This window comes from Delphinapterus leucas, chromosome 4, assembly GCF_059928025.1.
Source record: "Delphinapterus leucas isolate spDelLeu-1000000601 "Yukka" chromosome 4, BTC_Dleu_Yukka2, whole genome shotgun sequence".
Lineage (NCBI taxonomy): Eukaryota > Metazoa > Chordata > Mammalia > Artiodactyla > Monodontidae > Delphinapterus > Delphinapterus leucas.
Window position 1 is genome coordinate 72608726 of NC_143132.1, and position 27782 is coordinate 72636507.

At 36.0% G+C, this 27782-nt stretch overlaps 1 protein-coding gene across 20 annotated transcripts in view; it reads right to left on the minus strand.

Moving 5' to 3' along the window:
• The window catches only part of DLG1 (discs large MAGUK scaffold protein 1), a 285870-nt gene that overhangs the window by 5197 nt on the left and 252891 nt on the right, over window positions 1-27782 (minus strand). For all 20 annotated transcript variants that reach the window (XM_022568940.2, XM_022568931.3, XM_022569085.2 and 17 more), the window contains 3 exons: window positions 26874-26975; window positions 26448-26620; window positions 7959-8068 (listed from right to left, as the gene is read on the minus strand). In XM_022568940.2, the coding sequence (XP_022424648.1) occupies window positions 7959-8068; window positions 26448-26620; window positions 26874-26975 (385 nt within the window). The remainder of the gene's footprint in view (window positions 1-7958; window positions 8069-26447; window positions 26621-26873; window positions 26976-27782) is intronic.

The following is a 27782-nucleotide window of genomic DNA, read 5'->3' on the forward strand; positions in this document are numbered from 1 at the left end:
TGATTAGTGATGATAGGTATCTATTCACGTGCTTATTGGCCATTTGTTTATCTTCTTTGGAGAAATGTCTATTCAAGTCTTGTGTCCATTTTTGAATCAAGTTTTTTGTTGTTGTTGAGTTTTAGTTTTCTATATATTCTGGATATTAATCTGTTATCAGACATATGACTTACAGATACTTTCTCCCATTCTGTGGGTTGCCTTTTTATTCTGTGGATAATGTCGTTTGATATAAAAAGTTTTAAAATATTCACAAAGTCTAACCTTCCTTTTTTTCTTTTGTTACCTGTGTCTTTGGTGCCATATCTAAGAAATCACTGCCAAATCCAGTGTTACGAAGCTTTTGTCCTATGTTTCCTTCTAAGAGTTTTATTGTCTTACATTTAGGTCTTTGATCCATTTTTAGTTGACTTTTGTATGTGGTGTTAGGTAAGGATCCAACTTCATTCTTCTGTATGTGGATATGCAGTTTTCCTAGCACCATTTGTTGAACAGACTGTCCTTTCCTCATTGAATGGTCTTGCATCCTTGTCAAAAATCAACTGACCATTTCTTCCCCCTGGTCTTTTATCTCTGTTGTTATGCCAGTACCACAGCATTTTGATTTCTGTAGTTTGCAATAAAATTTGAAACCAGGAAGTATGAGTCTTCCATTTTTTTGTTCTTTTTTAAAGATTGTTTTCGCTATTTGGGGGTTCCTTGAGATTCTATATGAATTTTAGTATGGATTTTTCTATTTTTGCAAAAATGTCATTGGGATTTTGATAGGCATTGCATTGAATGTGTAGGTCACTTTGGGTGGTACTGACATTTTAACAATATTAAGTGTTCCAATCCATGAACATGGAATGTGTTTCTACTTACTTATATCTTAATTTCTTTTAGCGATGTTCTATAGTTTTTTTTTTTTTGTGGTACGCGGGCCTCTCACTGTTGTGGCCTCTCCCGTTGCGGAGCACAGGCTCTGGACGCGCAGGCTCAGTGGCCATGGCTCACGGGCCCAGCTGCTCCGCGGCACGTGGGATACTCCCAGACCGGGGCACGAACCCGTGTCCCCTGCATCGGCAGGCGGACTCTCAACCACTGCGCCACCAGGGAAGCCCTGTTCTACAGTTTTCATTGTACAAGTCTTTCACCTACTTGGTTAATTCCTAAGTATTTTATTCTTTTTGATGCTATTGTAAATAAAATTGTTTTTGTAACTTCCTTTTGAGACTGTTCATTGTTTATGTATGGAAATGTAACTGATTTTTGTATGTTGACTTTGCATACTTCTACTTTGCTGAATTTATTAGTTCTAATGGCTTTTTTGTGGAGCCTTTATGGTTTTCTACAGATAAGATCGTATCATCTGCAAACAGAGATAATTTTGCTTCTTCCTTACCAATTTGGATGGCTTTTATTTTCTTGCTTAATTCCTCTGGATACAACTTCTAGTTCTACATTAAATAGAAGTGGTGAAAGCAGGCATCCTTGCCTTATTCCTGATCTTAGAAGAAAAGCCTTCAGTCTTTCACCACTGAGAATGATGTTTGCTGTCAGTTTTTCATAAATGGCTTTTATTATGTTGAGATAGTTTCCTTCTATTCTTATTTTGTTGAATGTTTTTATCATGAAAGGGTGCTGAATACTGTCAAATGCTTTTTCTACATCAGTTGATGATCATGTGATTTCCCCCTTCATTTTGTTGATGTGGTTTATTACAATGATCCATTTTCATATGTTGAAACATCCTTGCATTCCAGGAATAAATCCCACTTGCTCATGGTGTATAATCCTCTTAATATGTTGGTGAATTGTTTGCTAATATTTTGTTGAGGATTTTAACATCAATGTTAATAAGGGATATTGGTCTACAGTTTTCTTGTGGTTTTTTTTTTTTTTTTTTTAAAGAAGATGTTGGGGGTAGGAGTTTATTAATTAATTAATTAATTTTTGCCGTGTTGGGTCTTTGTTTCTGTGCCAGGGCTTTCTCTAGTTGTGGCAAGCGGGGCCACTCTTCATCGCACTGTGCGGGCCTCTCACTATCGCGGCCTCTCTTGTTGCAGAGCACAGGCTCCAGACGCGCAGGCTCAGTAGTTGTGGCTCATGGGCCTAGTTGCTCCATGGCACGTGGGATCCTCCCAGACCAGGGCTCAAACCTGTGTCCCCTGCATTAGCAGGCAGATCCTCAACCACTGCGCCACCAGGGAAGCCCTTCTTGTAGTTTCTTTGTATGGCTTTCGTATCAGGGTAATGCTGGTCACACAGAATGAGTTAGGAGGGATTGGCATTAGTTCTTCTTTTAAATGTTTGTTATAATTCACCAGGGAAGCCATCAGATCCAGAGCATTTCTTTGTTGGGAGTTTCTGACTACTGATTCAATTTTCTTAATATAGGGTGTGTAAGTTATATGTATACAAAACTTACTATAGTTACAGGTATATTCAGATTTTCTATTTCTTTGTGATTTAGTCTTGGTAGGTTTTATGTTTCTAGCAATTTGTCCACCTAGGTTACCCATATTTTTGGTGCCCAATTGTTCATAATACTCTCAGAATCCTTTTTATTTCTGTATAATCAGCAGTAATGTCCCTAGTTCATTTCAGAGTTTAGTTTCAGTCTTATTTTGCCTTAGTCTGTCTGCCTAAAGGTTTGTCATTTTTCTTGATCTTTTTGAAGAATCAACTTTTGTGGCCTAACATATGGTCTACCCTGGCAAATGTCCCATGTGCACTTGAGAAGAACGTGTATTCTGTTATTACTGGCTAGAGTGTTCTGCATATGTCTGTTACGTCCATCTGGTTTACTGTGTTGTTTAAGCCCTCTATTTCCTTATGCATCTTCTGTCTGGTTGTTCTATCCATTATTTTGAGTGGGGTACTGAAGTCTCCAACTATTATTGTAGAGCTGTTTCTCCCTTCAATTGTGTCAGTTTTTCCTTCATATATTTTGATGATGTGTTATTAGGTACATAACTGTTTATGATTGTTATATCTTCTTGCCATATTGAAACTTTAATTAATATACAATGTCCTTCTTGTCATATATAACCTTTTTTGATTTAAAGTCTACTTTGTCTGATATTGGTATAGCTACTCCTGATCTCTTTTTGGTTACTATTTGAATAGAATATCTCTTTTACTTTCTCAACTTGTTTGTGTCTTTGGATTGCATGTGTTTTATCCAGTCTGCCCATCTTTGTCTTTTGATTGGAGAGTTTAGTCCACTTACATAAATTACTGGAAATAAGGACTTCCGTATGTGATAATTCACTTCTCTCTTGCTGCTTTCAAAATTCTGTCTCTTGATAGTTTGATTAAAATGTGTTTCAATGTGGGTCTCTTTGAGTTCATTTTATTTAAAGATTGTTGAGCTTTTTGGATGTTTATATTCATGTCTCTCATCAAGTTTGGGAAGATTTCAGCCATTATTTTTTCAAATATTCTCTCTGCCTTTTCTCTCTTTCTTCTAATACTGGGACTCCCAGATGCATATGTTCTTCCGATTGATGGTATCCCACAGGTTCCTTAGGATCTGTTCACTTTTCTTCAGTCTTTTCTTTCTGTTCATAGCCTTGATAATTTCCATTCTTCAAGTTTGACGAATCTTTGTTCCTGCCTGCTCAAATCTGTGTTTGAATCCCTCTTTGAATGAAATTTTCATTCAAAAATTTGAATGAAATTTTTCATTTCAGTTTTTGTACTTTTCAGCTCCAGAATTTCCTTTTGGTTTCTTACCTCTTTATTGATGTTTCCATTTGGTTCACACATTGTTTCCTTGACTTTTTCCACATCTTCTTTGAGTTTGCTGAGAAACTTTAAGACAGCTGTCTTAAAGTCTTTGTCTAGTATATCTGCCATTAGGTCTTTTTCAGGGACAGTTTCTATTGATTTATTTTTTCCCTTTGAATAGGCCATACTTTCTTGTTTCTTTGTATGCCTTATAAATTTCTGTTGAATACTGGACATTGGAATCTTATAATGTGATAACGCTAGAGGTAAAATTCTCCTTCCTTTAGGGTTTTTTGTTTTAAATTGTTATAGGATGTCTCCATGCCAGGGATTAGCCTGAGGTATACACGTAAGGTCTTCTCAGATATTTTCTGAGCCTGTGCCTTTCCCTGGGCCTGTGTGTTGACTTTCTGAATACTCCTGTATATGTGAACGTCCTAGTCTGGCTCCCAAATGGGAAAAAGAAAACGTAAAAGAGGGGGAAAAAAGGCACCAGCCCCTTAACTCTCTAGAAGTCACTTCAGCCTGAGAGGTGGGGCCCTGCAACAGTGGCAGTGGGGTTTGCAACAATGGCTTCCTGCTTCTGTGTCTGCACCTCCACAATTAGGAGCAGGAATCAGCTATCTGAGCACAGATTCCCCAGTGTTTGGAGGACAAGGTCCTTATTCCCCACCTTGGCTCCACAAACTTTATGTAAGCTGCTCAAGGAATGAGTGCATGGCTACCTGCTAGGGGGCTGAAGGTGGGGAAATGGGTAGCTGCTACCGTGGTAAGAGGTGAAATAAATCAAATTTGACAGTTCAAACCATCCCCTAGAAGCTGCAAGCCTTCAATGAATTCCTGAGTTCCAAAATACAGTTGACCCTTGAACAATGTCAGGGTTAGGGGTGCCAACCAACCCTCCATGCAGTTGAAAATCCATGTATAACTTAACAGTCGGCCCTCCATATGCTTGGTTCCTCTGTATCCATGGTTCCGCATCCACAATCAACTGCAGACTGAGTAGTACTGAAATATTTACTACTGAAAAAAAATCCACGTTTAAGTAGACCCATGCAGTTCAAACCTGCGATGTTCAAGGGTCAACATCAGACAGATTCTGCAAGTCCAACTGTTGTCTAGGTGGGGAGATAGATTCCTGGTGCTTCCTACTCCATCTTCTCTCTAGCTCTATCACTGATTAATCTTAAATGTTAACCTAGCCTCGCATTCCTTAAATAAACCCAACGTGGCTGTTGTATTTTATCTTACTAAAAAAATTGTTGGATTCAAATTGCTCATATTTTGGTAAGGATTTCTGTATCTATATTCATGGTAAGACTGGTTTGTCACTTTCATTTCCTGTGAAATCTTTCACAGGTTTTGGTATTAAATTAATGCCCATAAAATTAGTTGAAGAATCTTTATAAGACTGGTAATACTTCTTAGCTTTTGATAGAATTCAGTAAGTCCTTTTGGCTCTTTTATTTGTGGGAAGGCTTTTCATAACAAAGTCAAGTTCTTTAGGAGTACAGGTCTAGATTTTCTATTTCTTTTTTTCCTTTTCTATTTCTTCAGATTTTTTTAAAGCATAACTTTCAAACATAGAACAGAAATATCATAAATATATATCTTGATGAGTTTTCAGCAACTTACGCTTACCTGTATATCTGGTACCTAGACTGAGATAGAGAACATTACATCAGCACCTAAGAATCTGGGTGTCTTCACTCCAGTCACCAACCTACCCTCAAAGAGTAACCTGTATTTGATTTCTATAAGCAATGATTAAATTTGGGATCACGGAGTATATATACTTTTAGGTCTGAATTTTTTTTTTACTCAAATTATGTTTGTGAGATTCTTCTATCTATACTTTTGTGTGTAGTTGGAGATTGCTCATTTTCATTACTGTAGAATATTTCATTTTGTGTGAATATGTCATATTTATGTAGGCTCTGATGGGTATTTGGATAGTTTCAAGTTCTTAGTTATTTAGTATAGTATTTCCAACTAATCTAGTACATTTCTTTGGTAAACATACGTAAAATTTCTGTTCAGTATATATCTAGGAATGAGACTTTTGGGTCCTAAGTTATGTGTATGTTCAGCTTTAGGAGATACTGTAAACAAGTTTACCAATGTGGATGTACCAATTTACACTCCTATCAGTGTCATGAGCTTCAGTTTTTCCACATCCTTGCCAACATTTGGTATTTTTTCATTTTAGCTATTTTAGTATAACATATGACCTTGTGGTTTTAACTTGCATTTCCATGATTAAGCATTATCTAAAATGTTTATTAACTATTTGGATCCTCTTGTGAAGTGTCTAAGTCCTTTGCTCATTTTTCTACTGGGTTGTCTGTGTTAACATTTTTAATGTCCACTGGATGTTTAGTGATATTCCCATTTTCATTCTTGATGTTATTTATGCCTTTAAAATTTTCTTTCCTTGATATTTCTTATTAATAGTTTTTTCAAAGAAAACATTTTTGATTTGTTAATCCTCTCTACCATATGTTTGTTTTCTAGGCTACTACATCCTCCAAATTTATTTACTTGACAATTTTGTTACCATTGAGTTCAAAACATTTATTAACTTATGGAGTGACTTATTCTTTGATCCACAGAATTTCCAAATATTTGGGGATTTTCCAGTGATCTTTTAATTATTCATTTCTACCCTAATTTCATCATGCTCAGAGATATTTGTTTTTAATCATTTGAAATCTGTGGCTTAGCATATAATTAGTTCTGGTAATTACTTTAAGTGCACTTGAAATCAAGGTGTAACTTTTGCAGATGTTGAGTGCAGTGGTCTATGTATGTCAGGTAAAGTTTCTAATTTGTGTTGTTGTATATCCTTATTTATTTTTTTATTTGTCTGTTTTCTTATTCTATTCCTCTGTGATTCTTTTGTTACGTTCGCCCACTATGACTGTGGAATTATTATTTTTCCTATATAGCTGTTAATTTGTGCTTTAGATATTTTGAGACTGTGCTACTAAAAGTGCAAAACAAATGTATAAATATATCTTCGTAATGGAGTGAACCTTTAACTTCTATGAATGTTCCTCTTTATCTCTAGTAATACTTCTTACCTTAGAGCATACTTTGAAAGTAGTATAAACCAGCTGAATTTATTTAGTGTTTGTATGGTATATCCCTTTTTTCTATTCTCTTTCAGCTCTTCCATAGACTAATAATTAAGGTATGTCTTATGAAAGCAACATATAATTGATGGGTTTTATAGCACACTACCCCAAAATATGGTACCTTGGCTTGAAGGAATTTGAAAAATGACAGGTACAGGAAGGACTCTCTGACCTTCCCCTGAAGCAGGTCAATAAGACCCTCATGTGAGAGGTGACCTCCCTATACCTGAAGAAAAGGACCATCCTTATCTCTGATGATGGAGGGAAGCTGAGAAGAATTTGAATGAACAAGCCTTACTAAGTTTCCATTAGTTTACTACTCTTAAGTCATATCATCTGGTCCTATCACATTTTCCCATCACTCTCCACTCATCTAACCTAGTATAAAAATGTTCAGGTTTAACCATTTCTTTGGGTTTTCATTTTCTTATGAAGGTCCTATGTCATGTAAAACTTAAATAAATTTGCATGCTTTTCTCTTGTTCATCTGTCTTTTGTTACAGAGGCCCAGCTGAGAACCTGGAGGAATAGAAGGTAAAGATTCTTTTCCTTTTCTACAAAAGCAACATATAGTTATTTCTCATTCCTCTATTCTGCCAAGTTTTGTATTTTAATTGGACCATTTAGTCTAGAATTTAATTAATGAAACATTTGGGTTAATTTATACTATCTTACTATCTGTATCCTTTTGCCCCACCTATACTATGTTTCTATTTGCTCATTCCTCTCTTCTTTTAATATTTATTTAAATTCTATTTTTTGTCCTCTATTAGGTAAATATTTATACATTATTTTATTCTCTTAATGGTTACCCAGAGCTGCACTGCCCAATTAAGTAGGTACTGGACACATGTGACTATTTAAACTTAAAAATTCTAACATATGTTACTTTATACTTTAGTATATTAACGTTGATGATTATGATAGTTAATATCAAGAGTGCTTATTTAATCCTCACAACAACCCTCTGAGTGGATATACTATTATTACCTGCATTTTACAGATAAAGGAATTGAGATGCAAGAAGGGTAAGTAAATTACCCAATCTAATAAGTAACAGAGACTGGATTTGTACTTAGAGGCTGTGCCTTAGGCATTTACACTTACATGATATTTTCCATGGATTTGGGTTTAATAAAAATGGAGATTGGGTAAAGTTGTGCAATCTGTAATCTCTTTATGGCATTTCCAGACACATCGAGGATACAGTGTTTGCCCTAAAACAGAGGGAATAGGGAAGAAAAACAAGTGAACCAAGTATTTTCAACTATATCAAAGGTACATTTCCTACAAGTACAAAATCTGAATTATGATGTTTGGATCCTGTTCACTTTAAGCAAACTTGTCATTTCTGTTATGAAGACAATGAATAATGACTATGGATAACTGGTTTTCCATTCTCAAATATTACGTTTAAAAAGGAATGAAAATACAGTTCCCTTACTCCTAGCTTTCACAGATCAGTAATCTCTCAAAACGGCAACCAATATGGGGTTCCTATCTTTTACTTCGCTGAGAAAGGGCACTAAAAAATACCCTAAGCTACCATCTTACCACAACCATCATTTCATAAAAGAATATATGATCAGGGCTTCCCTGGTGGCGCAGTGGTTGAGAGTCCGCCTGCCAATGCAGGGGACAAGGGTTCGTGCCCCGGTCCGGGAAGATCCCACATGCCGCGGAGTGGCTGGGCCTGTGAGCCATGGCCGCTGAGCCTGCGCGTCCGGAGCCTGTGCTCCGCAACGGGAGAGGCCACAAGAGTGAGAGGCCCGTGTACCGCAAAAACACACAAAAAAACAAACAAAAAAAGAATATATGATCAAACAAGAATGTAAAAGTGTAGGATAAAGGCGAATCTTTAAAACTGAATAAATTTAAATTTATAAAACCTCACTACCACTCTCTGTTCTATTTTTCATCTTACTGGTGACCAGTAAAAACTTTATCACAAACTGAAGCATTTGGAAACCCCAATTCTGAATTTAAGACGCTTTCCTGACATGCTTAAATTCACTGCCAAAGGCCATTAAGATTTTTAGTAAAGATGAGCATTTCCATGTTAAATAGGGTAGTACTTCTAATTTATCAAACAGATTTTATTATAACGTTTAAAGTCAGGTACTACCCCATAATGCGTCTTGTAATCTAAGGGCTTGAATCCACCCGAATGAATGACAATTTCAACTCAGTAGGACTATTTAAAATAAAAAAATTAATATTTTATGAATATTTCAAACATATAGAAGGTAAATAACATATATACATGTACCCACCATCTCCTTTTATTAGATATTACTATTTTACCTGATTGCTTAATTTTAAAAAACTTTACATTGAAACATTAACATTCTATCTTGTTTGCTTTATTTTACCTCCCTGTATATATATGTACACAATAGTTTAACAGTAAATTGCAAACATAAAACTTCTTTACCCCTTATTTCCTAAACACAATGACATCTCTTAAATAACCACAGTATAATTTCAGTTGGTCATCTAGTATCCTTTACTGCAAAAGGAAAAAAAGTGTTCTTGCTCTAGGGTCCAATCCAGGACCACACATTGCATTTAGTTGTATTGTCTCTTTAGCCTCTGTCAATCTGGCACAGTTCTTTAGTCTTTGTCTTTCATGATCTTGATATTTTTCAAGAGTACAGAACATTTTTTTTCATTGGATATGCCTCAACCTGGGTTTGCCTGAAGTTTCCCATCAGATGGCAGGATACACATTTTCGGTAGGAATACCACAGAAGTGATGTTGCATCCTTCTCAGTCCATCATATCAGGAAGCATAAGATGTCTACTAGTGATGTTAATTTTGATCACTTTTTAAAGGTTTTTGTCTGCCAGGTTTAGATTACTATTTTCCTTTTGTAGCTGATAAGTATTTGGGGCAAGGATACGTTGAAACTATGTAAATATCCTGTTTCTCATCAGGTATTGATTCACTCATTAATTTTAGCATACACTGATGATTCTTGCCTGAAACAATTATCATGGTGGTTGTCAAGAGAGCTCTCCTAATTCCATCATTCCTTCTAACCTTATTAGCAGACATTCTAATAATGTAAGGTAAAGCTTTCCCTTCTATCTACTTATTTATTCATTCATATATTTATTTATACCATATATTTATTTATACCATTATACCATTATGGACTCTTGGATTCTTGTTCTCTGTTATAATCAGTTATTATCATTTATTTTAATATTCCAATTATGCCAGACTTGGCCACTGTGGGGACTTACAGGTTGGTTTCAGTGTCTTTTTGACATATTTGTATCATTCTTTAAGCACTTCCTTAGTTTTCTGACAGAGCAAAATGTTCTAGGCTCATCTTGTACTTTCCCAGTGGAATCAGCCATTATTCTAATGAGTTCTGGACCTTTTTAATGGAGGATAGTATTTAGAAGCCAAGATCTAGACACTAGATATTCTCATTGTTTATTGACGAGTCATCATTTTTAGGCCTCCTTTGTGGACAGAGCAAGAAAACATATATATACATTTATATTTCTATATCTGTATTAAGATGCATGGGTTTATATTCGTATCTCTAATTCCAATCCAATTACCATAGAGTTTATTCTACCCTCTCCCCTTTCCATATTTCTAAAATCCCTTCTTTGACAGTGGGAAATCTAGCTCCCATCAACTGTCAATATATTAATTTATTTGCTCAACTCTAAAATATACCTTAAAGTAGTTTCAGACCTATTAACCCATACCACTCTAATTATAGAGTTCAATATTTGTTCATAGGCTTTCTGTCTTTAGCCTGTCTCCAAGGATTACTGGGATTAAGACTTCTCCCCTCCCTTCCTCTCTTCAATGAAGTTATTTGAAAATTAATTTAAAAATAACTATTTGAAACAGACTAGGTTTAGTCTGCTCATATATCATTCTGCTTTCCCCTCATCTTCTCTTTTTGTTTTTTTAATATACAAAATGTTAACACAGTTCTAAAGTCAAAATTATACAAAAAGGTATACTTGGAGAAATGCTATACCTCCATCCCTTCTACCTCAATCCCAATCTCCCATCCTTTCCACTCCTCCCTCGTAGGTAACTGATCTCAGGTTTGATTTATCATTTTTATATCTTATTTTTGTGTGAATTGTGTATTTATATCTTTTGTCCATTTTCTAATAGATTCTGGTCTCTATTCGCTCAATTTTTAAGTTTTTAATATTTGGGAATATCAGCCCTTAACTCGAAGATTTTTTGTCAGTTGTTTTTTGACATTGGTAGTGGTGTTTTCTCTTAGTTTTAGGAAAAGTTTTTTGGTCAAGCAAAAGTCTTTTTGTTTTCATGTGTTCAGAAGTTATCAGTCTTTTACTGCATCTGAATTTTGATTCATGGTTAAAAAACCTTCCCTATGCCCAGGTTATATTTTCTTCTGTCAATTGTATTAGAGCCAATTTTTGTGTATGGTGTGAAGTATGGTTCTTTTATTTATTTGGTTGCACTGGGTCTTAGTTGCAGCACCTGGGCTCCTTAGTTGTGGCATGCAAACTCTTAGTTGCGGCATGCATGTGGGATCTAGTTCCCTGACCAGGGATTGAACCCAGACCCCCTGCATTGGGAGCATGGAGTCTTACCCACTGTGCCATCAGGGAAGTCCCCCAGAAGTATGGTTCTAATTTACCTTTTCTCCAGTTGTTCCAGCACTGTTTACTTAAAAGCCCATTATTAAAAGCCCCAGTGATATGAGATTGCACCTTTGTCATATACTATATTTTCATGAGAGTTTGGGTCTTCCTGGATTCTCTTTTCTATTCTACTCGTCTTTTTGTCCTATTCCTGGGTCATTAACACACTGTTTTAATTAAGAAGTCTTAATAGTATTCTTTAATATCTGGTAGGGCTAGAATCTCTTGTAGCTTTTCTTTTTGTGTCGGTCCTGGCTTCTCTTATGAACTTCAATTCAACTCGTCTAACCCCATAAAAAAGCTGGTAGTTATTTTTACCGGGATTGTGCTCATATATAAATCAGCTTAGACAGAACTGGCAGCTTTACAATGTTGAATTGTCATAGCTAAGAACAAGGGATGTCTTTACATTTGATCAAGTCTAATATTCTGTCTTTCAGGAGTGTTTTACAGATTTCTTCATGTAAGTCTGCATATTTCTCATTAAGTCTACTAAGTATTTTACATGCTATTTCTTACATTATAAATGGGCTTTTCTCTATAATAATCTTCTGATTACTGTTCATGTAAAAGAAAGCTATTAATTTCTGCATATTAATTTTATGTGCTACCTTACTCTAGCTTTTTATTTTGTCTTTGATTTTATAAGTCTTTAATTTTATAAATTTATATTTTACAAAATAAATTTTATAATAAATTTTGTATGGTTTCTAGGTTACTATATTATCTGAAAACAGAGATAGTTTTATTTCTTTTCCAATTCTTATGCCTCTGATTGATTTGTATTGTGTAATAGCATTGACTAGTACCTTGAGTAGTAGTACAGACAATGGACATCCTTGCCTTGCTCCTATCATAATGGCACTGCCTCAATGTTTCTCCCATTAAGGATTTCGATCTGTCCCTCTCAATCTTTTTCTTTTTTCTCTTAAAAAAAATAACAACAATCTCTGTATTTCTGAGATTTCCCCCTCCCAGTAGAGGTACTGGATTTTACCAAATGCTTTTCAGGCATCTGTGAATGTATGATTTTTCTCTTTAGATCTGTTAACGTGGTAGATTACATTAATGGATTTCCTAATATTGAGCTGACTTTAAATATCTTTAATCCCATTTGGTCACGGTATATTATTTTTGCAATGTGGTACTGGATTGTGTTTATTAAAATATTTAACACTTTTGTATTAATATTTATCAGTGATACTGATCTATAATTTTCACTGTCTTCATCAGGTTTAGATATCAATATTAGACTTGCTTCATGAAAAGATGCTCTTGAACAGTACTTATGGAGCTTTAGGATGATCTAACTTTTCAAGATTTATTAGAATTCCCCCATGAAGTCATCTGGGCCTGATGCTTTCTGTGGCGTAGTTTCTTGATAACTTGCTCTATTTCTTCTGAAGATTTCTTCTTCTATAGAAATCTTTCCATCTCTAATAGGTCAATTTTGGTAAACTGTATTTTTCTAGGAAATTATCCATCTCAACCAAGTTTAAAATTTTATTTATATAAAGATATGCAATACAGTCTTTTATGATTTCATAATATTTCAATGGTTATGCCCCCTTGTCATTTCCTGTGTCTAGTGTTTGTGATTTTCCCCTTAAAAAAAAATCAGGTTAGCTAGTAGTTTGTCTATTGTGTTATTTCTTTCTAGATCTGCTTTTCTATTCTCCACCTTAATTTCTTACAAAAATCCATTTTATTAATTATTTTTATTATAAAGAATATGTATGCAAGTGACAAAAATCTTAAGTAGTTCAGAAAGCATATAATGTTAAAGATACAAGTTTTGTTTTCCCCCAAAGCACTAGGAGGAATGTCAGTTAAAAGAAAAAAAAGGCTTAGTTAAGGCATAACTGACATACAATAAACTGCACATATTGAAAGTATACAATTTGGTAAGTTTTGACATGTGTATACACCTTGAAATCATCACCATAATCAAAATAATAAATATATCAGTCACTCCCCAGTTTCATGCCTCTTTGTAACCTCTCCTTCCTGTCCTTCTCCAAGCAACCACTAGTCTGCTTTTTGTTACTATAGATTTGTATGAAATTTCTAAAACTTTATATAAGTACAGTTATTCAGTATGTAGTCTACTGTTTGGCTCCTTTCACTTAGCATAACTACTTTGGGATTCATCCATGTTGTTGTGTAACATCAACAATTTATTACTTTTTATTGCTGAGTAGTAGTCCATTACATGAATATACCATACTTTGTTTATCCATTCACCAGATGAGGGACATCTGGGTTATTTCCAGTTTTTGCCCATTATAAATAAAGCTGTTACAAATATTCATGTTAAGTCTCTGTATGGACATATGATTTCTTTCCTCCTATCTCTGTCAAAACTTGGTAATGGTCAGTTTAAAAAAACATAGCCATTCCAATGGGTATGTAGTGGCTCCTTATTAAGGTTTCAATCTGCATTTACCTAATGAATGACTGTGTTGCGTATCTTTTCACGTGTTTATTGGCCATTTTTATATCTTCCTTCGAGAAACGTCTTTTCAAATCCTTTGTTCATTTAAAAATAGGGTTGTCTTTATTATTGTGATGAAAGAGTTCTCTACATATTCTAGATACAAATCTTTTATGAAATATATGAGGTGAAAATATTTTCTCCTAGTATATGGCTTGTCTTTTTATTCACCTAACAGTGCTTTTTTCTTTTTCCCCCAAAAGCAGAAGTTTTAATCTTGATGAAGTCCAATTTATCATTTTTTTTCTTTTATGGATCGTGCTTTTGGTATGTTATCTTAGGAATCACTGCCAAACCCAAAGTCATGAAGATTTTTCCTATGTTTATAGTTCTAGGATTCAGATTTAGGATCTATTTTGAGTTAATTTCTGTGTATGGTATGAGGCGTGGCTAGTCAATTGTTCCATCACCATTTGTTGAAAGAATATCCCTTTCTCCACTGAATTGCCTTTGCACCTTTGACCACAGCTGTCCATATATATGTGGGTCCATTTAAGGATTCTCTAGTATGTTACACTGATCTACCTTTTTTTTTTTTTTTTTTTTGCGGTATGTGGGCCTCTCACCGTTGTGGCCTCTCCCGCTGTGGAGCAGAGGCTCCGGACGCGCAGGCTCAGCGGCCATGGCTCATGAGACCAGCCGCTCCGCGGCATGTGGGATCCTCCCAGACCAGGGCACGAACCCTGTGCACCGCAACGAAGTAGTAGTGTCCCCTGCATCGGCAGGCAGACTCTCAACCACTGTGCCACCAGGGAAGCCCTGATCTACCTATCTTCATGCCAATATCTTTATGCATACCATCTTGATTAACTGTATTTTTATAAATTTCAAAATGAAGTAGTGTGAGTCCTTCAGCTTCGTTCTTTTTCAAAGTTGTTTTGGCTATTTTAGATCTTTTGCATTTCTATATGAACTTTAGTATTATTATCATGTCAATTTCTACAAAAAGAACTCCTGGGATTTTTGATTGGGGTTGTACTGAGCCTAAAGTGCAAGTGAACAAAACTGATATCTAAACAACACTGAGCCTTTCAATCCATAAGCATCGTGCATCTCTCCATTTATTTAGGTCTTCTTTAATTCTCTCAGCAATGCTTTGTAGTTTTTAGTGTACTGATCTGCAAATTTTTTTGGTTAGATTTATCTCTAAGTATTTAATATTTTTTTTAATGCTACTACAAATAATGTTTTTTAAAATTTCAATTTGGTCTAGTATATAGAAATACAATTGATTTTTGTACATTGATCAACACTGTATCCTTTGATCTTGCTAAACTTATTTACTAGTTCTAGTAGCATTTTTTTTTTCTTTTTGTAGATTCTATCAGATTTTTTACATAGACAATCATGTTGTCTGCAAATAAGGACAATTCTACTTCTTCCTTTCCAATCTAGATGACTTTGATTTCTCTCTCTTGTCTTACTGCACTGGCTAGGACCTCTAGTACAATGCTGAAAACAAGTGGTGAGAGTGGGTATCCTTGACATGTTTCTGATTTTAGGGGGAAAACACTGAGCTTCTTTTATCATTAAGTACGATGATAGGTGTAGGATTTTTAGAATATTATTTATCAGTTTGAGAAAGTTCTTTTCTATTCCCAGTTTGTGGAGAGTTTAATCAAGAATGGATGTTGGGGGGCTTCTCTGGTGGTGCAGTGGTTAAGAATCTGCCTGCCAATGCAGGGGACACAGGTTTGATCCATGGTCCGGAAGATCCCATATGCTGTGAAGCAACTAAGCCTGTGCATCACAACTACTCAGCCTGTGCTCTAGAGCCCGTGAGCCACAACTACTGAAGCCCGTGTGCCACAACTACTGAAGCCTGCGTGCTCCAGGGCCCATGTGCTGCAACTACTGAGCCTGCGTGCTGAAACTACTGAAGCCTGCGCGCCTAGAGCCCGCTCTCCGCAACAAGAAAAGCCACCGCAGTGAGAAGCCTGTGCACTGCAACGAAGAGTAGCTCCCACTTGCCACAACTAGAGAAAGCCCGGGCACAGCAACGAACACATAATGCGGCCAAAAAAAAAAAAAAGGATGTTGGATTCTGTCAAAGCTTCTCCTAAACTATGGATATAATCATATGGTTTTCCTTTTTTAGTTTAATATGGTGAGGTAAACTGACTGCTTTCTCATGTTAAAATTTACCTGGAATTCACTGGATAAACCCTAACTTGGTGGTTATATTATCTCTTTTATATTGTTAGATCAAATTTGTAAAAATTTTGTTTAGAAATTCTGCATCTATGTTCACAGAAATTGGTCTGTAGTTTTTTTGGTAATGTGTAGTCAGGTTTTGAAATCTAGGTAATGCTGGACTCAGAATAAATTGGGAAGCACTCCCTCTTTTTAGATTTTATGGTAGAAAATGGGTATTATTTCTTCCTTAAGTGTTTGGTAAAATTTATTAGTGAAGCCATCTGGGCCTGGAATTTTCTTTGTGGAAAGGTTTTTAAATACAAATCAATTTCTTTAACAGATGTAGGGCTATTCAAATTATCTATTTCTTCTTGAGCTTAAGTAGTTTATTCCTTTCAAGGAATTTATCCTTTTCATCTAAATTGTTGAACTCAGTGGTATAAAGTTGTTACTAATTTCTGACTTTTCTTTAAATATTTGTAGATTTTGTTATTTCTCTCATTCCTGATTTTGGTAATTTGTGTCTTCTCTCCTTTTTTCTGACCAGTCTGGTTAAAGGTTTATCAATAACTTTGATCTTCTCAAAGGACAAGTTTTGGTTTCATCGATTTTATCTATTGCTTTTGTTTTCTTATTAGTTTCCTCTCTGATCTTCATTTTCTTCCTTCTGCTTACCACATAATTTCTGCTTTTATTTATATCATGTTCTTCCTTTATCTTTTTCTAGTACTTCACACTAGGGATTTGGTTTATTTATTCTCATTCATAAAAAAAATTTTATTTAATTTTATTTTTGGCTGCGTTGGGTCTTCGTTGTTGTATGTGGGCTTTCTCTAGTTGTGGTGAGTGGGGGCTACTCTTCGTTGCGGCACGCGGGCTTCTCATTGTGGTGGCTTCTCTTGTTGCAGAGCACGGGCTCTAGGCACGTGGGCTTCAGTGGTTGCAGTGCGCAGGCTCGGCAGTTGTGGTGCACGGGCTTAGTTGCTCTGCAGCATGTGGGATCTTCCCCAACCAGAGCTCAAACCTGTATCCTCTGCATTGGCAGGCGGATTCTTAACACTGTGCCACCAGGGAAATCCCTACTCGCATTCATTTTTCTTTGGAAAAGTTCTTAAGGCTATGAATTTTCCTTTGATCAGTGTTTTAAATGTATCCCATGGATTCTGGTATGTACTACTTTCATTTTTAAGAAATTCTGTAATTTCATTTTGTATTTTCTCCTTCACTTAAGAGTTAAGAGGTGGCTTTACATTTTCTAACTGGGAGAGAGACTGGCCAAGATGGCAGAGTAGAAAGACCCTGAGCTCACCTCCTCTCATGAGCACACCAAAATCACAACTACCTGCAGAACGACCATGTATGAAAAAGATCAGAACTTACCAGAAAAGATCTACAACTAAACACATAGAGAAGGAATGACAACAAGACAGGTAGGAGGGGTGTACTTGCGATATAATCAAGTTAACTGGAGAATAATTATATTACAGAGGTTCTTCCACAGGAATGAGAGTTCTGAGCCCCTGGGGACCCTGCACCAGGAAGACAAGTCTCCACAGCATTTGGTTCTGAAGGCCAGTGGAGATCAATTTTGTGAGTCCCAAAGGACTGGGGGAAATAGAGACTTCACTATTAAAGGGTGCACACAAAATCTCACATGCACCAGCACCCAGGGCAAAAGCAGTAATCTGATGGGAGCCTGGGCTGACCTACCTGCTGGTCTTGGAGAATCTCCTGGAGAGGTGGGGTGGCTGCCACTCACCCTGGGGACACAGACACTGGTGGCAGCCACATGTGGGAGTTTTCTACCACGTGGACACTGGTGTGGGTGGTCGTCATAGTGGGATCCTCCTTATGGCTCATTAGTGCCAAGAACTGGCCCCACCTAACAGCCTGTAGGTGCCAGTGTTGTGATGCCTCAGGCCAAACAACTAACTGGGTGGGAATACATCTCCACCTATCAGCAGACAGGTTGCCTAAAGACTTCCTGAACCCACAGTCACCTCTAGACATGCCCCTGCCCAAGAGAGGGCCATGACCCAGCTACATCTACCAGTGGGCAGGCACCAGCTCTGCCTTCCAGGAAGCCTGAACTAGCCTCTAGACCAGCTTCACCCACCAGGGGGCAGACACCAGGTGCAAGAAAACCATAATCCTGCAGCCTGCGGACCCAGCCTGCCCACAGAAGTCCAACAGAAGCTTTGGGACTCCCCGGACACTGTGACCAACTGTATGAGGAACCGCTCTGCCACCAGTGATCTGACACCAGCTCTGGGATCCCATGGCCCTGCAGCCAGACTCCAGGACCTGGCTTTGCCTGCTAGTAGCCCGGCACTAACCCCAGGACCTGGCTTCACCCAACAGTGGGTGGACAACAACCCCAGAGTCTTTTGGGTCCTAACTCTGCCCATCAGTGAGCTTGCATAAGCCCTAAGGCATCCTGGGGTTCTGCAGTCACCCACTGTGTGACCAGGCCATGCTAACCAACAGCCAGCAGCCAGCAGTACAAGGCAGGGCCTGGCAACTAACCAGGCTAGGGGCCAACCAAGCCTACCACACTGCCCACATAGTCAGCCTCTCACAACAGAATGACCCCCCTTCATAGGGGGATCACCTGAAGCATGTATCTTGGGTGACGAGATGGGAGTGTGCTGCTGGGACACATTCATCTCTTACAGAAGGCCACTTGTCCAAGGCTGGGAAATGTAACCAACCTACCAGATACATAAAAACACAAATAGCAACTTAGATAAAATGCGGTGGCAGAGAAACATGTTCCAGACAAAGGAACAAGATAAAACCCCAGAAGAAGAACTAAGTGAAGTGGAGATAGGCAATCAACCCAAGAAAGAATTCAAGGTAATGATTGTAAAGATGATTACAGAACTTGGGAGAAGAATGGATGCACAGAGTGAGCAGGTAGAAGTGTTTTTTTTTGTTTTTTGGCTGATTTGTGCAGCTTGTGGGATCTTAGTTCCCCAAGCAGGGATTGAACCTGTGCCCTCTGCAGTGGTGTGGGGTGCTAACTGCTGGACCATTAACTGCTGGTGCTAAGCTGGGAATTTCCAAATTAGAAGTTTTTAACAAAGAGAAAATATAAAGAACAACCAAACAGAGATGAAGAATACAATAACTAAAATGAAAAGTACACTAGAAGGAATCAATAGTAAACTAAGTGATACAGAAGAATGGATTAGTGAGCTGGAAGACAGAGTAGTGGAAATTATTGCCACTGAAAAGAAAAAAGAATGAAAACCAATGAGGACAGTTAAACAGACCTCTGGGACAACATCAAGCACATCAATATTTGCATTACATGGGTCCCAGAAGAAGAGAGAGAGAAAGGGGCTGAGAACATAAATGAAGACATAACAGCTGAAAACTTCCCTAACCTGGGAAAGGGAACAGTCACCCAAGTCCAGGTAGTGCAGAGTCCCAAACAGAATTAATCCAAAGAGGAACATACCAAGACACATTGTAATTAAAATGACAAAAATTAAAGATAAATAGAAAATGTTAAAAGCAGCTAGGGAAAAGCAACAAATAACATGCAAGGGAACACCCGCAAATTTTTGATTTTTCATCAGAAATTCTGCAGCCCAGAAAGAAGTGGCACGATATATTTAAAGTGATGAAAGGGAAAAACCTACAACCAAGAATACTCTACCCAGTAAGGCTCTAATTTAGATTTGATGGAGATCAAAAGCTTTACAGACAAGCAAAAGCTAAGAGTTCAGCACCACCAAATCAGTTCTACAGCTAATGTTAAAGGAACTTCTCTAGGTGGAAAAGAAAAGGCCACAACAAGAAACAAGAACATTACAAAATGAAAATACTCAACGGTAAAGGCAAATATACAGTAAAGGCAGTAGGAAGGTTAAAAGAGAAAAGCAGTAAAATCATCTACATCCACAATAAGCAGTTAAGGGTTATATAAAACAATCAGATAAACAGTAATTGTGAAGGGAAGAGAGTACAAATGGCGGGTCTTTAAAATGCATTTGAAATGAAGAGATAAGCAACTTAAAACAATCATGTATACATACAGACTGCTATATAAAAGCCTCATGGTAATCACAAACCAAAAATCTATAATAGATATACACACACACAAAAAAGAATCCAAACGTAACACTAAAGGCAGTCATTAAATCACAAGAGAACAAAAGAAGGGAAAAAAAGACATGCAAAAACAACTGCAAAGCAATTAACAAAATGGCAGGAAGAACATACATACTGATAATTATCTTAAATGTAAATGGACTAAACGCTGGAATCAAGGATACAAAAATAAGACTGGTGTATATGCTGCTTACAAGAGACTCACTTCAGATCTAAAGACACACACAGACTGAAAGTGAGGGGATGGAAAAAGGTATTCCATGCAAATGGAAATAAAAAAAAAGCCAGAGTAGCGATACTTATATCAGATAAAATAGACTTTAAAATAAAGACTGTGACAAGAGACAAAAAAGGACACTACATAATGATCAAGGGATAAATCCAAGAAGACGTAACAAATGTAAATATATATGCACCCAACATAGGAACACTTAAATATATAAGGCAAATTTTAAAAACATAAAAGGAGAAATTGACAGAACACAGTTGTAGTAGGGGAGTTTAACATCCCACTTACACCAATGCGCAGATTGTCCAGATGGAAAATCAATAAGGAAATACTAGCCTTAAATGACAAAACAGACCAGATGGACTTAATTGATAAAGAGCATTACATCTGAAAGCAGCAGAATACATACTTTTCAAGTGCACACGGAACATTCTCCAGGACAGATCACATGCTAGGCCACAAAACAAGCCTTGGTAAATTTATGAAAACTGAAATCATATTAAGCATCTTTTCTGACCACAATGCTGTGAGACTAGAAATCAACTACAGGAAAAAAAACTGCAAAAAACACAAATATATGAAGGCTAAATAATAAGCTACTAAACCACCAATGGATCACTGAAGCAATCAACAAGCAAATAAAAAATACCTAGAGACAAATGAAAACAAAAACATGATGATCTAATAACTGTGGAACACAGCAAAAAGCAGTTCTAAGAGGGAAGTTTATAGAGATACAAGCTTACCTCAGGAAAAAAGAAAAATCTCAAATAAACAAGCTAACCTTACATCTAAAAGAACTAGAGAAAGGAAAAAACCCCTCCAAGTTAGTAGAAGGAAAGAAATCATAAAGATCAGAGCAGAAATAAATGAAATAGAGATGAAGAAAACAAGAGAAAAGATCAATGAAACTAAAAGCTGGTTCTTTGAAAAGATAAATAAAATTGATAAACCTATAGCCAGACTCATCAAAAAAAAAAGAGAGGGGGTCCAAATCAATAAAATCAGAAATGAAAAAGAAGTTACAACTGACACCACAGAAATACAAAGGATCATAAGAGACTACTAGAAACAACCATATGCCAATAAAATGGACAACCTAGAAGAAATAAACAGATTCTTAGAAAGGTACACTCTCCCAAGAGTGAAACAGCAAGAAATTGAAAATATGAGTAGACCCATTACCAGTAATGAAACTGTATCAGTAACTAAAAACCGCCCAACAAACAAAAGCCCAGGACCACATGGTTTCACAGGTGAATTGTATCAAACATTTAGAGAAGAGTTAACACCTACCCTTCTCAAACTATTCCAAAAGACTGCAGAGGAAGGAATGCTTCTGAACTCATTCTATGAGGCTGGCATTACCCCGATACCAAAACCAGACAAAGATATCACAAGAAAAGAAAAAACTAGAGGTGAATTATCAATGATGAACATACATGCAAAAATCCTAAACAGAAATTTAGCAAACCATATCCAACAGTACATTAAAAGGATCATACACCACGATCAAGTGGGATTTATCCCAGATGCAAGGATTTTTCAGTATACACAAATCACTCAATATGATACACCACATTAACACAATGAAGAATAAAAACCATACTATCATCTCAATAGATGCAGAAACAGCTTTTGACAAAATTCAGCACCCATTATGATAAAGCTCTTCAGAAATTGGGCACAGAAGGAACATACCTCAAGATAATAAAGTCCATTTACAACAAACCCACAGCTAACATGATACTCAAAGGTGAAAAGCTGAAGCATTTCCTCTAAGATCAGGAACAAGACAAGGATATCCACTCTTGCCACTTTTATTTAGTAGTAGAAGTCCTAGCTACAGCAACCAGACAAGAAAAAGAAATAAAATGAACCCAAATTGGAACTGAAGAAGTAAAACTGTCAGTGTCTGCAGATGACATGATACTGTATACACAGACTCCTAAACACATCACCAGAAAACTACTAGGGCTCATCAATAAATTTGGTATAAAGTTGCAGGATACAAAATTAACATACGGAAGTGTGTTGCATTTCTATACACTAACAACAAACTATCAGAAAGAGAAATTAATGAAACAATCCCATTTACCACTGCATCAAAAGAATAAAATATGTAGGAATAAACCTACCTGAGGAGGTAAAAGACCTGTACTCAGAAAACTATAAGACACTGATGAAAGAAATTGAAGATGACACAAATACATGGAAAGATATATCATGTTCTTGGATTGGAAGAATTCATATTGCTAAAATGAGCATACTACCCAAGGTAATCTACAGATTCAATGCAATCCCTATCAAAATACCAATGGCATTTTTCACAGAACTAGAACAAATAAATTTAAAATTTTTATGGAAACATGAAAGACCCCAAATAGCCACAACAATCTTGAAAAAGAAGAATGTATATGTAGGAATCATGCTCCCTGACTTCAGACTATACTACAAAGCTATAGTAATCAAAACAGTATGGTACTGGCACAAAAACTGACATCACTGGAACAGGATAGAAAGCCCAGAAATAAACCCATGCACTAATGGTCAATTAATCTATGACAAGGAGGCAAGAATAAACAATGGAGAAAAGACTTCACTCTTCAGTAAGTGCTGCCGGGAACACTGGACAGCTACATGTAAAACAATTAAATTAGAACATTCTCTAACACTATATACAAAAGTAAACTCAAAATGGATTAAAGACCCAAATGTAAGACCGGATAGTAAAAAACTCCTAGAGTAAAACATAGGCAGAACACTTTTTGAAATAAATCACGGCAATATTTTTTTGGCTCTGTCTCCTAACACAAATGAAATAAAAGCAAAAATAAACAAACAGGACCAATTAAACATAAAAGCTTTTGCACAGCAAAGGAAATCATTGACAAAATGAAAAGACAACCTACTGAATGACAGCAGATATTTGCAAATAGTAGAACTGATAAGGGATTAATATACAACATATATACAGCTCATACAACTCAGCATCAAATAAACAAATAACCTGTTTAAAAAGTGGGCAGATCTGAATAGACATTTTTCCAAACAGGCGATGTAGATGGCCAGCAGGCACATGAAAAGGCGCTCAACATCATTAATCATCAGGGAAATGAAAATCAAACCACAGTGAGACACCACCTCACACCTGTCAGAATAGCTATCATCAAACAGAGCACAAATAACAAATGTTGGCAAGGATGTGGAGAAAAAGGAACCCTTGTACACTGCTGGTGGGAATGTAAATTGGTGCAGTCACTGTGGAAAACAGTATGGAGGTTTCTTAAAAAACTAAAAATAGAACTACCATATGACCCAACAATTTCACTCCTGGGATATACCTGAAAAAACAAAAACACTAATTCAAAAAGATACACACACCCCAATGTTCACACCAGCATCATTTACAATTGCCAAGATATGGAAGCAACCTAAGTGTCCATCAACAGATGAATGGATAAAGAAGATGTGGTATATATACACAATGGAATACTACTCAGACATAAGAAGAATGAAATTTTGCCATATGCAGCAACATGGATGGATTTGGAGGGTATTATGCTAAGTGAAATAAGTCAGACAGAGAAAGACAAATACTGTATGACATCACTTATATGCGGAATCTAAAAACACAACAAACTAATGAATATGAGAAAAAAGAAGCAGACTCACAAATACAGAGAACAAACTAGTGGTTACCAGTGGGGAGAGGAAAGGGGGAGTGGCAATATAGGGGTAGGGGACTTAGAGGTACAAACTATTATGTATAAAATAAGCTATAAGGATATTCTGTACAAAATGGGGAATATAGCCAACATTTTATAATAACTATAAATGGAGTACAACCTTTAAAAACTGTGAATCACTATATTGGACACCTCTAACATATATAATATTGTACATCAACTATACTTTAATATGAATAAATAATAAAAATTTTCCAGTTGGCCAGGCTTTCAGTTTTTGATTTTCTAATAATTTATAGCTTTACTGCATTGTGATCACAGTGTTATTTGTAATATTTCTACTTTGTGGGACCTCCTGATATTTTCTTCTCCACAAGGTTTGCAGAAGAAATAGTTTGCTATGATATGGTGTTACTTTTCTATTTATTAATAATCTGAAGTTTGGATATTATTTGGCAGGCTGAGGTGTGTTTTTTATATTTTTAAAAAATTTAAAAGAAATCAATATTACAAGTAGAGCTAAAGCTACAGTTTCCTTCCTTTTCTCTCAAAGGAAAACCACTGAATAGCAGCTACATATACACCTGAAGTAGATGTGTATCATTCCCATGCATTTTTTTTCCCAGTAAATATTTTTTTTTAAATTGAGGTACAGTTGATGTACAATATTATATAAGTTTCTGGTATACAACATAGTGATCACACTTTTTAAAGGTTATATTCTATTTATAGTTATTCCCTGGGCTGTACTATATATCCTCATAGCTTATTTGATATCCATGCATGTTTTTATGTTTATGAAAACACGAAATATGTATTAATGAACTACCTTATGTTAATTAAAGTTTATATGAAGTGTTATCCTGTATATATCCTTTGCAACTTCATTCATTCACCATTATAATTTTGAGATTTATTAATGTGGATACACCTAATTAGTGGATATTTTAGTTTATTCACTCTAGCTTCTGTATCCTACTGCATGAATAAATAACAGTTAATTATCCATTCCCCTTTCCTGAGTCCAATTCTTCACTACTATAAAGTGCTACTATGCACATCATTATACATAATCCTTATGTGTGAATCTCTACTTAGATACCAAGAAATAGAATTTCTGAGTCACAGGTTATGTACATTTATTTGGTATTGCCAAATCGTTCTCAAATAAAGTGCTATTAATTTTACCCCCATTAACAATATCTAATAAGATTTTCTATTTTCCCAAATTCTTGCCATCACTGAACATGCCCATTTTTTCGATTTTTAAAACTAATCACAATTAACCAAACCTCTTATTAAAGAAAGGAGCACTTACAGATGGAAAACTGAGATGTTGAATTACTGCTTTATATTTTGTAGGTATTTCATGACTAAGTCTTAAACTACTATAGTTTTGAAAGTATAAAATAATTTGTTGTTGTTTATTTTCTAGGCCCAAAGATTGATTTAAGTATAGCAGCACATCTGGAGTACACTGTTTTGGCTTTACCATAAAACTGCCTTAACCCAATGTCAATATATCATCAGACTGCTTTCAAAAAATCTGTTGCTGTTACAATGTTACTGAGTATTTTTCCATACTGTCTTTTATTAAACGACCATTCAGGATAAATTTTTGCCTAGTCTCAGTACCAGGAGCCACTTACACGTATCTTGAACATCTGGTTCATTTTTATTGATGATCTTAGCTTCTTAATTATGCTACTTGTTGGAAAGCTAGGGCTAAACACAAGGTCTATCTCTAGCAAATGTACAGGACCCCAAAATAATAACCTCCCCTCCTGCAGAGATTCATGTTATCATTTCTATTCTTATTTTCTTTGTTGCTCTTCTTTTTTTTTTTTCAGTACACGGGCCTCTCACCGCTGCCGCCTCTCCCGTTGCGGAGCACAGGCTCCAGACGCGCAGGCTCAGCGGTCATGGCTCACGGGCCCAGCCGCTCTGCGGCATGTGGGATCCTCCCGGACCGGGGCACAAACCCGCGTCCCCTGCATCGGCAGGCGGACTCCCAACCACTGTGCCACCAGGGAAGCCCGTTGCTCTTATTCTACTTTATCTTATATATATTTTTCTAAGTCACCTAAAAGTAAATATTTAGTGGAATAAATTCATAACATTGCTTAGATTAATCAATGCTGCAACATGTATATTTTTTCAAAAACATGAATTAAAAGTTTCTATCCATCATTCTTTCATACTGTCAAAGGCATATCTGAAAAAAAAAAAAGCATATCTGATTAGAAACCTTATTCTGGGATCACTCTGATGCTTACCTTTTCTGCTACTTCTCGCACAGACTGAACACTTGTTCCATACAGATGGTTGTTATACTGCCCAGCTTCAATGAATTTATGTTCCTGGATATCTTTTTCCATTTGCTCTCTTGAAGTCACAAAATGATAATCTCTTCCATCTACCTCATAATCTCGTTTTGGTCTAGTTGTATCTTTAATAGAAAAGAACTTGAGGAAGTGTTTAATATTAAAAGGCACAACAAAGCCATTTTCTACTTAAAGAATTGTTTTGTAAAGTTCACTACAACAGAGACTGATTTAAATTTGAAAAGTGACAATAATATGGAGGATGAATAACTGATAAAATAAGTATAAACCATTAAAAAAGGGTACTGTTTACTTTGACCACACACAGTGACAAAATGTTAAGAACAATAATTAAGAATTTTTATGTGGGTTACTTACGAGGAACACATGATCCAAATTTGTCAGGAAATTCTGAGATCAAGTCATCATTTATCCTGTCTTTCATAGGTCCCAATATGATCACTGGTCGAGTATAATTAACTATAAAAATATACTGCATGTTAAAAGAAATAAACACTTAACAAACATCTGTGTATTTTACTTCACTAGAAAACAAAAGTATCCTTAACTGTTATGAAGAATTTATTTTTTATTCTTTCTCCACCAATGATGCCTAACTTGATAGTTTACAAACCTTTATTAAAATCTTACACTTCAGTCAATCTCCTGTTGGAAGTCATACACTTAGATAATTCAACCAAGTTATATTCAGCATTTTAGCAGATAATGTTTCTATACATTGCTAACATCATCTCATTACAAATGAGAAAACACAGTACAGTGTTTTACTGATCCCTTTTCAAGTAGAAACTGTAGGGAAGCAGATCAAAGAAGGGCAAAAAAGAAACTGGGTATAATCAGAGTAGTCATCGAGAAAGATGATCTAATATAAGTGTATGCGCTGGACTGTAAGGGACCATGTTGGAAGCAGGGAGATTGGTAGTGAAAATGAGACTTAACATTGTGGTAGGAGGGATGAAACGAGGTTATAAATAAGAAAGGTATGATAAGAATAAATAGGGCCTAGAAACTGACTAGACAAGGGAGATGAGGAATAGAAAGATCAAAGATGATTCCAAGATTTTGAACAAGGATAGTGATACTATTATGAACACTGGAAAGAAGTTGCTTAGGAAATAAAACACCAATATAAAATGATTAGACTTTAATAATCTATGGGCTAAACCATGTTTCATAAAATACATATAGTAAATTTATATATATATATATATATATATATATATATGTATAGTAAGAAAAAAGGCTAAAATTCTAATGAAACTTTTT